We start from the raw sequence: 13112 nt of genomic DNA, 5'->3' as shown, positions 1-13112 counted from the left end.
CAAAAACCTCAGTTTCAGAGGGCCGGAGTTGTAAAAAAGAATCTGAAATTTTGTTGGATTCGTTCGCAACTTTTTTTAATTTTGCAGAACATATCTAAAGTTTTATTGTGAACCAGGCATTCCCCTTGAAATTAAAAGGATATCAATCCAAATATCACTAAATTACATGAATGCCGAGTCATTTGAATGTTATTATATACAAGGAAAATATGTGCACGACGCTTGTTCCCAGAGCATCGTGTTCAGAAACAACACTATTGAACACTATTTGAAAGTGTTCACCCGTGAACTCCCGACGAGCAATGAACGCGAGCTCAAGGGAGAGTTCATTTTTAAAACGTTTATTCATTTTGAAGTGGAATGTAAGAGTAAATAGATACGCTGAATTCAGTTGGCTTTTCCTTTAAGAGCTCTGAAATAGTCCATCCATTTCACCACGTGTTGAGAGCAAATAATTAGCATACAGGAAGACAGGTGATAAAACGATGTATGTAAACTGCAACTTATACTTCTTAATAAGATAGGGTAATTCTTCTGCATAGGGTAATTCTGCAATAATGAAATACAATGATATCGTAAAAAATAACAATTTCAAAGAACTTAAAACGCAGTGCAGAGAGCGTGATAGGAAAAATTGGCAAGAAGCATATGCAGGAATAATAAATAGAAATAGTGTAGAATACGCATGTGAAATTCTGGAGCTAATGGTGATGAGGTGTGGGGAACTGATGGTGTGGGAGTGATGGTGATGAGGTGTGGGGAACTGATGGTGTGGGAGTGATGGTGATGAGGTGTGGGGAACTGATGGTGTGGGAGTGATGGTGATGAGGTGTTGGAAGTAAAGTATTGTATAAAATGGTGAAGAAATGATGATGTAACGCAGGGAAGTGAAAGTGATGAACTGAGGATCAGGCTAATTAAATCTATAAAGATACGTGGCGGTGACGCATCTGAAGTAATAAATTAATAACTCATATCAGTTCAAACATCATTTAACTCGCAAAGAAATTGCCTTTCTTTCTCTTCTTTTAAATATTTTCAAGACGAGCTCTTCAAGAAACGTACGCTTGAGGTCGAAGGCAGGCGAACGTAGCAGCAGAGAAGAATACAACTATCGTCAAAATAACCGCACTGTTCAAGAATAATTCTTATGAAGGAATGTAATAAGGAACGAAGGTAATTACAATAAACATGGAAATATGTACAAAGGAAATTAAGAAGAATTGACCAGAACAATATGGAATTACATAAAGTAATTAAAAGTATTCATTAATCTCGTCGTGAGTTGCACAGCTCGCTCTTAAGGAAACACTCGGGCATGGAAAGCGCGGCAGCATGCAGGGCATTCTGAATGTGAATTAAAAAATTGGGATAGTAAATAGGTACGATGCATAAATAATCTAGCTAACTATACAAAAAATTTTCCCTTGACACAAGATTTGAATTTGCGTGCTCATAAAAAATATAAGTTTCTCGCTTCTCTCATTCACGAATACAGTGCAAAGAGCGAAGGTTGCATATGTAGAACATACTAGCGAAATATGGACGCAAGGCACGAAAAACCAAATATATCGTCTAATTCCTAATACTGTCTATCGTTCATGAATAGAGCAAATTTTTTCCTGAATCTCATCCAAAAGTTCGAGAGAAGACATGACGGTAACCGTGTTAGGAACACGAGATAGGGACTCAAACTAGCGCATAAAAGTCAACTTATTGTTAGCGGTGAGATTAGCGTGGAGATCAAAAGCTTCTCAGCATCATCGTGGTGGCGGTATTAAATTGCATTATGAGGTGAAAAACGAATATCTAGAAGATGCAGACATTTCGTAAACGAATTTATGTAAAATTTATTTTAGCAGAGAGCAATTTATTAATTAATTCCTGTTCATGTATTGTAAAATTGTAATTATCTGTAATACATTGGATTTCTTCCATTTTACCGGTGAGGAGAGAGCTGGTCCTTGTAAATACGAGCGGCAAGTAAGGCGAATACGAATACTAAATAAAAACATTTATAAAGCCATTTTGAAAAATTCATAAAGCTACATTAGAAAAATTCTGAAATGTATATACCGCTGGAGCAGAAAACGTGAAACGTAACCATATACACCATACTTAACAAAAAAATACACTGGCTACAACAATTCGAATACTACGAGTTAAGCGTGCAAGAGGATAAATCATTTTTACGTTCTACACCTAGCACGTAAATACAATTAAACTGTTGACAATTTGTTTGTTCACCGACGAGTATCCGATAACATGTTCCATGATATCACAGAACACGCTAAAAAATTCATTTATACATATACACACACCGCAAGTGAGAAAGAAACAAGCCCGCGTTGCGATAAAAATAACTTGAATTTTTTCGCAGACAAAAAAATGAATCTTAACACGTGAAGATAGAACTGACGACGATGTCCGGGAAAAAGCTATAAAAAGTAAGCATCAGTTAGCGCGGAAAGAAAATAAACTTTATTGTTGCAAAAACAATAAGTGAACAAATTATTCAGAATTAATCTTTATTCCCATGAAAATATATTCCACTAGGAAGAGAAACAAATACTTGCTAATGGCGGAAGAGATCCACTTAAACGTACAAGTGCAGCGAACATACAAAGACAGATCAGACACTGCGACGCAGCATGGAGATCGCACAGGAACACCAATAAGAGTGCAATTAATTACAAGTAATTAAAATATCACGAGTTTACGAGGTCATTTATGAGTGAAAAACACAAAGAACGAATAGTGAAGCGCAGAGATAAATCTACCACAAACACTGAACACAGGAACAAATTCTCATGCTTTTACGCTTGCTTACTATTAACGAAACATAAACTTACGTTCTAAGGAATCTCCAGGAACTAAATATCACTAAGGAAGTGGGTTAACAAGAAATTGTTCTTCCACATCAAAGGCAAGACAAATACCAGCAGGCAAGAAGGTACCGGCAACAGTTGAGAGCCAGTCAACTGTTGAGAGCCAGTGAGAGATATATTGATGAAGTCAACAGGATTCATTTCAGTCGACAGCGTAGATAATGAAGATTAGGAAGCTCCAGTAAATAATTTTGAAAAAAAATCCCTTAACATGAAAACATGACTGAATCTCGAAAAGAGAAGGACACTTACGCATGCACTTACGTATAAAAAAGCTCATAACATCTACAACACAATTTAAGAATACCGTGTTGTCAAGGCGCCATTTTAGGTACCTATATGATATAAGCTACAATATTTCCCTGATAAATGGGTTGCTTTAAATGTTGCTAAAAGTTACAAGCGCTTCTTGACGGTGGAGGCTTAGGTGAGCAACGAGAAAGGTATAAGTCTCACTTCGGAAAAAATTCCTGAACTACGGTAATTTTAGTTGAACCACAGCTTCGGTACCGTCAAAATATTATCATCAAACTGTAGTAAGTAACAGCAAGAAGGAAATCGACGCAGAGGGACTCGTCGTGCAAAATGCAACAGAAGTTCAGAGATTATTTCAGGGAGAAAATAGACCATGTGGTTCAAGCGAGTCTGAATAATCAACACTGAGCTAGAGTCGAGTGTGGCGTAATAATATATTAATATACAAAATAACCATCTAAACAAACATATACTTATATGATTATAAGGTAAAATTTTGCGTGAAATAATTTAAATTTCACTAGTAAACATGTGCGAAATACTCGTAAATAAGCAAAATAAGTGAAAGCGATAGGCTTTAAAAACTTGGACTGATTCAAAGGGAAGGATCGTAAGATACTGATTGCAAAACCATAAAAAAATGTCAGCCAACAGCTTAGTGAACAAGCATTAATTATACATTTACGACGACTACGTTGAAGAATGGACACGCCTTAGGAACTCAAGATGCAAAATTAAAGAAACGTGTGAGTTCGTCAAGTTGTTGAATTGTCGCTTTTTGTGTAATCGAAATAACTCAACACAGGAAAAGCAATAACGATCGTGGCGCAACATAATATATATCAATAATAACATATAACATAATATATGTTATATCATATATAACATAATATTATCAATAATGATTAAAAAGGAATCTCGTTTTCTTTAGTACTGGAATTATGTCGCACTTCACTGCAAAAATGAAATTAGAAGCCTCCAGACAAAAGGTCTGCTAGGGTTTGGACGGAGGCGAGGGTTTGTCACTAAAATGGTCTGCACGTTGCTGTCCAGGGGCCATACTTTCAAAATTCGATAAGTGAACGTAAGTACTTACGATCTATTTTCTTGTCTGTGATTGGCGGATTTTGCTTGAAAGACCGTCAATGATTGGCTGATGAACTTACGATCTATTAACTTTTTTTTGAAAGTATGGGCCCAGCTCGTGTAGCTCACGCTGCATGTCATAACTAACAAGACTTAAGACCAATTTTCCACTCTTAAAACTAAAGATGATAAACCGAAGGAATTAACTACGAAAACGAGCACAATAGTACAGCGAGTCTACGTCCCATGCGTGGGTTAACTACACGAGTGGAAGCTTCACGAATACGTAAACTCTGCCACCTCTAGCACATTGTTGATATGCAACATTGTGTCAAGCTAAGCGCACAAATTCATTACGTGTGTTTAGCTTGAGACCAGCGCAACTGCTCGGCCAATATCTCGTGGTGACGGATGACTTAGTTTTAATAGACCAATGATAATTTAAATAATATAAAAAATAATATGTTTGATATAAAAAAACTCAGGAATATAAAATTAGTTATCTGGATACATGACTTCAACCACGCAGCTAAAAATTGAGAGAGATGGAACAATAAAAAAACTGAAAATGAACACACGCCTGAATATCGATAATTCGGATTTATTGCAGACATTTTTCTACTACGTATCATAATAAATAGTAAACAAAGTGCTAATCATAAACAGTGAAAGTCGCAATATGTGATCACAAGCACAATTATTGGAAGATTCTATTACCTTTCGACATAATTTGAACTCGAGCTTCTTGCATAACATGGCTCCTCGTAAAGAACCTTTTTTATTTTGATAATTATTAGAAAATACTCATAAAAATAATTACTAAACTAGCTACAACATCAACGGATATGATAGAGAGCGTTGCGTAGAAAAGCTATCTAATATATGGTCATAAAACCTTAGCGTTACAAGCTTCTCAAGATACTTGAGGACGGAAAGTTCTGGAACAAGATCTGTATCCACACAAATAATTAACAGCATCAAACCAGCATCACGGCAAGACGACAACACAATTACAGAGTTTCCAACATCCCTCGATCAATTTATATATTCCAGGTAAGAATTGTTTTATAACAAGAATAGTTTTGTTATCAGTGGAAAGAAGTTTACTAGGCAGAGAGTACCACCACTGGGCGGTAAGATATGCTGAACCAGTGAAATGTTCCGCATCAAATATTGAACTACGACCGAAATTCAGAACAAGACAACGAAGAGATAGTCTTAACGTTACGAACGTTGACAGTCGAGGTCATTGGTGATGCTGCTACTTACTTGTTCAAGTCTTAACGTAGCGAACGTTATTCGTTGTTATTTGAATACTTATATGGGGAGAGAGGGGGGTTTTTCAGAAGACTAATTGCCACTTAATCAGGCTGTTGCGGCTCTGCTATACCTAACTCTACTTGAGGCGCTGCTACATTATAAATTATTTGCTACATCGTTCCCTAGATAAGGCCGAGATATTCAAGAAATTATATTATAATGTACAGGAAAATGCTAAGATCACAGTGTATATTTGACTGAGAACTCGTTACTGTCTCGAACAACGCAAATGACCTCATCTCTTGCGACAACAAAGCAACAACTTTCCAGGGCACAAGGCATCAACAGCCATAATATAGTAGGGAATTAATTTACCATTCACTTAATCAACATCGTGAGAGGATGAGACTCGAGGATTCACACAATCCTCATCTAGTTACTCTCGTTCAGTGGTACTAATTCTACATTTTGTAGCGGTCGTTCATAGTAACTAATTTACACGTCAATTAATAACCCTTTACGTGTCATTTATCAAAACAAATTCATTCCAGAATTGAAGTCAAATGGAGTTGAAAAACTGAGAGATTTACTGGCATGAGCTCAATGCAAATAAAATAAAGGCAAATAATATTTGCTTCGTTGCGTTCCCTGAAACTGTTCATAACTCTGAAGCGCGTTCATGAAAGCAAAAAGTAGAAACGAGTTCGAAAATTTTCAAAGATAGTCCGTTCAGGACTATCTTTGACTAAGAAAAGAGTTGGGTACAGCAGTCTAGTGTCTTATGGAATATTTCCAATAGTCTTCTCTTTCTACACTTTAATGGAAATACCATAAAATTAATGGAAGATACGTCTTACCAAATCAGGCAAATCCCTCAATTGTTAACCAAAAAATTCAACTTAAAAAAATGAAACTTGTAAGCAAGTACCGTAATAAAACATGAGGCGCGTGCAGTCTATAATCTAAGGCCAAAGTTCAAGTACGTCATGTACAAAATCGAAAGCAGAAGCGAGTTACAGAGCTGAAAACGACAAAAATATTCACGGTACACGATTGTTTATTAAAATTGGATAAACGCCAAACAATTTATACTACCGGCGAAGAGAAACACAAGTCATGGAAGACGACAACACAAACGTGTCAACAACACAAACGTGTCACCAACACAAACGTTGCAACAACTCAAACGTGTCAACAACACAAACGTGTCAACAACACAAGCGTGTCAACAACACAAACGTGTCAACAACACAAACGTGTCAACAACACAAACGTGTCAACAACACAAACGAGTCAACAACACAAACGTGTCAACAACACAAGCGTGTCAACAACACAAACGTGTCAACAACACAAACGTGTCAACAACACAAAACGTGTCAACAACACAAACGTGTCAACAACACAAAACGTGTCAACAACACAAACGTGTCAACAACACAAACGTGTCAACAACACAAACGTGTCAACAACACAATAGTTTTGGCACAAAATTTTGTAAGCATTTTTAAGCGGCTTTCTGAAAAATATTCATGATTTTTGAGGAAGAAGTTGATTATTCTTGAGAGAGCTTAATTTAAGAAGAAGAATCAGTTGCAAGAATTTGAAGAAATTTAAAATTTCCTCTGAAATAAATTGTTACTTAAATTTTCATAAATCCTACCAATTTCCTACCAAATACTAGGTACCAATTTCTGAAAAAATATCAAACATTTCATTTCAATTGAAATGCAAATTAATTCAATAAAATCGACAAATTGAACATAAAGAACAAATTTCCTTACGTAAAACGTACACACGGCAGAGACATGGCGCGCTAAGTTGTACAAATTCTCAACCTCCTTCTCGCCAATTGTCCAATCTACCTCAGTTCCCACTAACTACTGTATTAGATTTTACAAACTTTGTTCATATTGTTCCAGAAGGCACACAAACGTTCTTAATCTACAATAACAACGCTATTCAATACTAATTCAAATTTATACAAAGAATTCAAACGAAAAATTACCCAGGTAACCTTAACTAGCATTCAGCTAGCAAAACAAGATAGCCTAGGGGGGAAAATAATTCGAGTATTATAGTAATACCAAAGACTAACGAGAACAATTCCCACACAGATATTATTAATAAAACATGCAAATACTAGCACTTGCACTCACATTAACATTAGTGAGACTCAATAATAATTTGTCCACATGTTCCAATTACTTAATTACTGAGCAAATATGCTCAGCAGTTTAACAGTTCTGAAAATCATAAACAATCGTTCGATTCAGAATAACTATCGACCGACTCAGACCATCTTTTTGCCAGGCTTGCCCTTGTTTGTAGTAACGACAGCCTCATTTAGTGTATGTGGCAGGACCACGTCATCAGGCAGCAGTTCTTGCTGCCCTGAGAGTCGCGCGGGGGAGTTTATAACTTCGTTCAACTCCAGGGCAGATGCGGCATTTGAGTCCGAACCCGACACAGAAAGATGCCGTAGCTTGGCAATGGGAGAGGAGAACCCAACTGAGAGAGGAGACAAAAGTCCTAGGCTTTTATCAACAGCTGAAATGTTGGCTTGATGGACAGGCGATGTGAAGGGACTGGCGGACAGGTCTTCGTGTACGCCTAACATCGTCACGTCCGCACTATCGGATGCAAGGCATCGGTCCGCGCCGCCTAGCGTCACCTGGCCCGAGTCGTGCCAGTCGCCCGCTAACGGCGGTCGCTGTAGGTCGGCGGCGTCGCACGGTTCCGCGTTGCTGATGAGAACGTCTCCCTCGCCACTACTTGCCGACGATGACCCACAGCGTTGGTAGAAAACCTAGTAATCAAATGGCTTTTGTACTCCACAAGGGAAATTGAAGCAAAGTAAACAGAAATTTGGTTAAATAATTGTCCAGGAGCAAGTGTAAATGGCACTCAGAATGATAGGATTGGGGTTGACCAGCCACAGGTTTTGCTGAGCTTACCTGGTCGACGCAAGATGCCAAGTCTCCAGGCTTGCTTCGTGTGACGGGCAAATCGAGAGCGCCTGGCTTGACTTTCAACATCAGGAAGTTGTCCGTCACCCAGAATATTAATGCCTGTAAAACAATATCATTTTAAAGGACATCAACAAATCAGGGTAATTCGAATGATAGAAATGTAAGCAGAAGCTATCCATTCACCCTGTGCTAAGCACCAGAGTTTGCAAGGATTATCTAACCTAGCAAGCAACTTGCCTGAAATCTACGTAGCAAATAAATAGACTTAATATTAAACAACCATACAAAAAAAATTGCGAGCTCGAGTTATGGTGATGAACTCACATTAATAAAGAAGGGGATGATGAGAACAACAACGACGACCCTGAGCTGAGGGCTGGTGATAGGGGCGAGGATGATGTCCCTGACGGAGGTCCAGTAAGGGAGGCGCATCAACGCCGTCACCAGCAGCTTCTCGACGCCCATGAGCCCGCAGTAGAGCAGGCACTGGTGCATCCAAGACACGTGTGATGGAGGCCGACCTGAGCAATACCAGGAATGTGGTGGTGAAATGTTGTGACTACAGGCAGCATTAACCTACAGATCCACATCCTCTATAACGTTCTCAATTTTGAAGATGTACCTATGACCTAGAGAAAAAAAGCCTCAACAAAGTCTTTATTTAGAAGATTCAATCATATCCACATAAAGTTGAAAGCGCAGCATTAACATATTTTTACAATAACTTTTAATTCTTTACAGTTATTAAGACAGGTACGACCTATATAGCAGCAGACTCACCATAGTCTCCAAATATGAGAGTTGGCAGGCGATATCGGCGACCAATGAAGATGCTCAGCCTGATGCCGGCCCACACCAGCATGAGCCCTACGGTGCTGTCCAGCAGGAAGCTCACTATGTACCTGGCATAGACAACACAGTCAACTAATAGTCCACACTCAGCGCAGTGATCTGGGCCTATACTTTCAAAAAAAGTTAAGAGATCGTAAGTTCATCAGCCAATCATTGACGGCCTTTCAAGCAAAATCCACCAATCATAGACAAGAAAATAGAGTGTAAGTACTTACATTCACTTAGAGAATTTTGAAAGTATGGCCCCAGTAATGCAAGGAATACCAGGGATATATTTTAATCTCCTGACTTTAATAATAGAAACAACAAGTTACTGATTGTGGAATACAAGTTCAATATTCTTTTCATATTAACATATGTTTTAGAAGTGATGCATTACAAGGATATCAATTTGGCAGGAATAGCTAAATTTGAAGCTTGAGAACTGTTTAACAAATTTACAGCCATTGCTATGACAACAAATAGAAACTCAATAATTATTATCATTAATGAATGCCAAAAAAATAATTTTTTTATAACTCTTCACACACAAATATGTGGAACATAACAGTGAATGTTTTATACCTAACTGACAAGGAATACAAGAAACTGATTCTTATAAGAATGAATGAGTTCATAACTACAAACTAAATGAGAAATAAACATTGGTAAATGATGGGTAGAAATTACAGGAGATTTACTGATTGTGGAAGATCTAAGCAAGCTCTAATCTCCAAGCATTTTTCAAGTGATAGATATAAGCACATGCAAAAATATAGATAAATACATATAAGTTACAGTACAATCATTACTAACATCACCACCAACTTTGTTCAACATAAGTTTCATCAAATGACTCATGAGCTGTAGTAAGACTGCTTACCAAGTGCAAGGGTCACCAGTGAATTCCTCAGCCAATATGACATTAGAGAAATGAACAAGAGCAGCACCAAGTCCTTGTTTTGAAGTGTCGTAAAACCATACCAGCCATGACCGTCTCCTCTTCAATGGTTCACAAAACCGCTTCACTGCAACCATGAAAAATTATCATTACTAGACATATTAATGAACCAAAATCATATGTAAAATTAAGGAACAAAGGAAATTTGAGCTGCATCACATGAGATTCATATTTGCATCGTGAAACAAGAGTTTCATTACAATGAATTGTAACCCATTTACCTCATCACTTCAAAGTGAATTTATTTAAAATAAATATGTGCCCTATATTTGCTATATACCTAATTCATTCTATCTACATCAACTGCATGTGGTTACATGAACAATTTACAAAATAATTTATTGGAAGCAATTTCAATTATTAATGCCATGACTAATTCATTTCAAAAGAACAAAGTATCTCCATCCACATATTATCTTCTCTAGTTCATAGAAGCAGTTGGGTACGGCATTCATTGACAATTTGTTGACATACATCCAAATAATAATAATAAGACTTGTCTTTAAGGGATCATATTGCCACTACCAGCATCAGCAATAATAATTCTGTACAGCAACAACAAATGGTCACTGAAATATTGCAGCTAGAATCACACATCATAAGCATCATAATCATGCGTCCTCCCATTTTTTAGAGGAAAATTACCATTTTTTAAAGGATCATTCCCTTTTTTTAAAGAATTATTGCTTTTTTTAAAGGATCATCACCTTTTTTAAAGGATTTGCAATAAAAAACAGCTGGTGATATGGAAACATTTGAAAGTTATTGATTCCAAATATTAGTTTGTGAAAAATCCTGGGTACATAACTGCTGTGAGAAGCATAGAAATGTACAGGGGCTCCTAATAAAAATTTAGGCTTAATTTCACCATTGTGGTTAATTCTCACCAAAGAAGGTAATATAGAACTGATGATTTTAACAAAGAATATGCAGTTTCATTTTGAACACATTTGCTTACCAATAAGAAGCATGAAGGCCAGGGTTGCAAGGAGGAGCTGCACAAACCAGCCATAGCTGTTGGTGAGAGCATCACGGCCACAGTGCACGTCATCATCAGCAGAGCTATTGTTGGATACCAGATTCTGAGCTGGTCCTAAGCCTCCAGCAACACTTGTAAAGTCCATACCATGTCTAACACAACTATAGTTTTGAAAAAATATATACAAGCAAATTTAAATAGCATGTACCTGCAAATAGAAGTAAAGTTTTTGGATAAAAAGTGAATCTAGTAGATTGTAACACTTGTATAGTAGGTAATCCATGATACTGAAAGGCAGTGTATAAATGATTTTGGTTTACCTGAATCATGAGAAAGAGTTTATACACATAGTCATTACTGAAACTGAAAAATTGGGCATTAACCACCCATGAATGAGACAAAAAGGCCAAAATTCATGGGTGTCCCAAAGGGTAATTGAGGGCAATTTCACCTAATTGTATGGCCCTTGCCTATTTTTTCTGGTGAAATTAAAAATAGCCTAATTGGCTTGGGTTGGGTTGAATTGGCTTGAGTTGGGACAAATTGGTTTGGGCTGCATAGGGTTGGGTTTGGTTGGATTTGGTTGAATTCAGTTGGGATCAAGTGGGCAAGATTGATTTGGATTGGCTTAGGATTGATTTAATTGGTTTAGGTTGCACTGGGTTGAATTGGGTTACAGTGAGTATGAGCTAGGGCATGTAGTTCAGGTGGCTAGACTAATGATGTAGTCTGCTTGTAAATATTATTAGTGAAATTATTTATCACACGCTGCTTTCTTATCCATCGTCAGTGCCGTGAGGCTCTCTCAACGTAAGCACTCAAATATATACACTCTGAGCCATCAGAACTGCATGCTGGACTGGATTTTTTTTTTTGAGCTGTGGTTTTATTGGTTTGCCAGCCATTTCATTTCTTCGAGCCATGAATTCCACATTTCAGCCATGAAAAGCCATTTACGAGCCGCAAGCTTATTTTCAGTCTCATGCATGTGTTACCCCCAAATCTTTAATTTTCGCCTAAAAACAGTCATCAAACAACAACACTAACATTTGTCTTCACTTAAGTGGCAACTGAACACAATCACATGATATTGCAATCTGATTGCTCTGAGTCTGACATGGCCGCAGCGCAACTCTATGCAAACTTCAAGCAAGGGAACATTTTGGATGTAGAAACAACATGTTTGCAAAGTGCAAACCGTGATTATTTCAATCAAACAAAAATACATGACATTAGAGCCTTGAGCTTTCATACCTACTGAAATTATATGATATTAGAGCTGCAATATTTCAGAAAAAAATAGGACTGTTCCAGCCCTGATGCACTGTGAATTGGACAAAGACACCCTTAAATCTGGTCAATACCAATTTCATACATTCCTACCGTCAACTGGGGCTACTCGGGACAGATTTGATCGTTTTTTTTTTTTTGGTAATAACTGTTAATAACTTCTAACGATGAAACATTTCATAAAAAAATTTAGACTCATTTTATAGCTCTTTGCAAGGGCTATCAAATGGCATTGTCAAAAAAATTCCATATGCTATTTGTAAGGTGCCAGACGCAAAATAAAGATTGTCCCGAGTAGCCCCGTCAGTCGAGGCTACTCGGGACAATGGGAATAAAACTTCATTTCAAAACATTTGAAGCATGCGAAGCGTACTCATCCATTACTAACAGTACTCTAAAGTCCTCCTCTTTCATTGTAGATGAAGTAGAGGTAGAATAAATGACATTTTCTGTGATTTTTACTTGTTTTTCCTTTATTGATATGATATTGTCATATACATTAATTACCGTATTATTGATGTGACATTATCGTATTATTGATGTGATATTACCGTATCCATGAACATGCCATTGAGCATTTACAACAACCT

The 13112-nt window shown here is 37.3% G+C and overlaps 1 protein-coding gene across 1 annotated transcript; it reads right to left on the bottom strand.

The window, feature by feature from the left end:
* Window positions 1-7415: 7415 nt before the first annotated feature.
* LOC108666874 (store-operated calcium entry regulator STIMATE) lies at window positions 7416-11441 on the bottom strand. The gene is made up of 6 exons (XM_018153813.2): window positions 11212-11441; window positions 10176-10320; window positions 9242-9363; window positions 8786-8982; window positions 8447-8560; window positions 7416-8298 (listed from the first exon to the last, which is right to left on the bottom strand). Exons 1-6 carry the CDS (start codon window positions 11375-11377, stop codon window positions 7783-7785), a joined length of 1260 nt encoding a protein of 419 aa, XP_018009302.1. The 5' UTR covers window positions 11378-11441; the 3' UTR covers window positions 7416-7782.
* Between the last annotated feature and the right edge of the window lie 1671 nt (window positions 11442-13112).

Source organism: Hyalella azteca, unplaced genomic scaffold, assembly GCF_000764305.2.
Source record: "Hyalella azteca isolate HAZT.00-mixed unplaced genomic scaffold, Hazt_2.0.2 contig6532, whole genome shotgun sequence".
Classification (NCBI taxonomy): domain Eukaryota; kingdom Metazoa; phylum Arthropoda; class Malacostraca; order Amphipoda; family Hyalellidae; genus Hyalella; species Hyalella azteca.
Note: the sequence above shows the minus strand (reverse complement) of the source record. Positions and strands in the feature narration are given on the sequence as shown.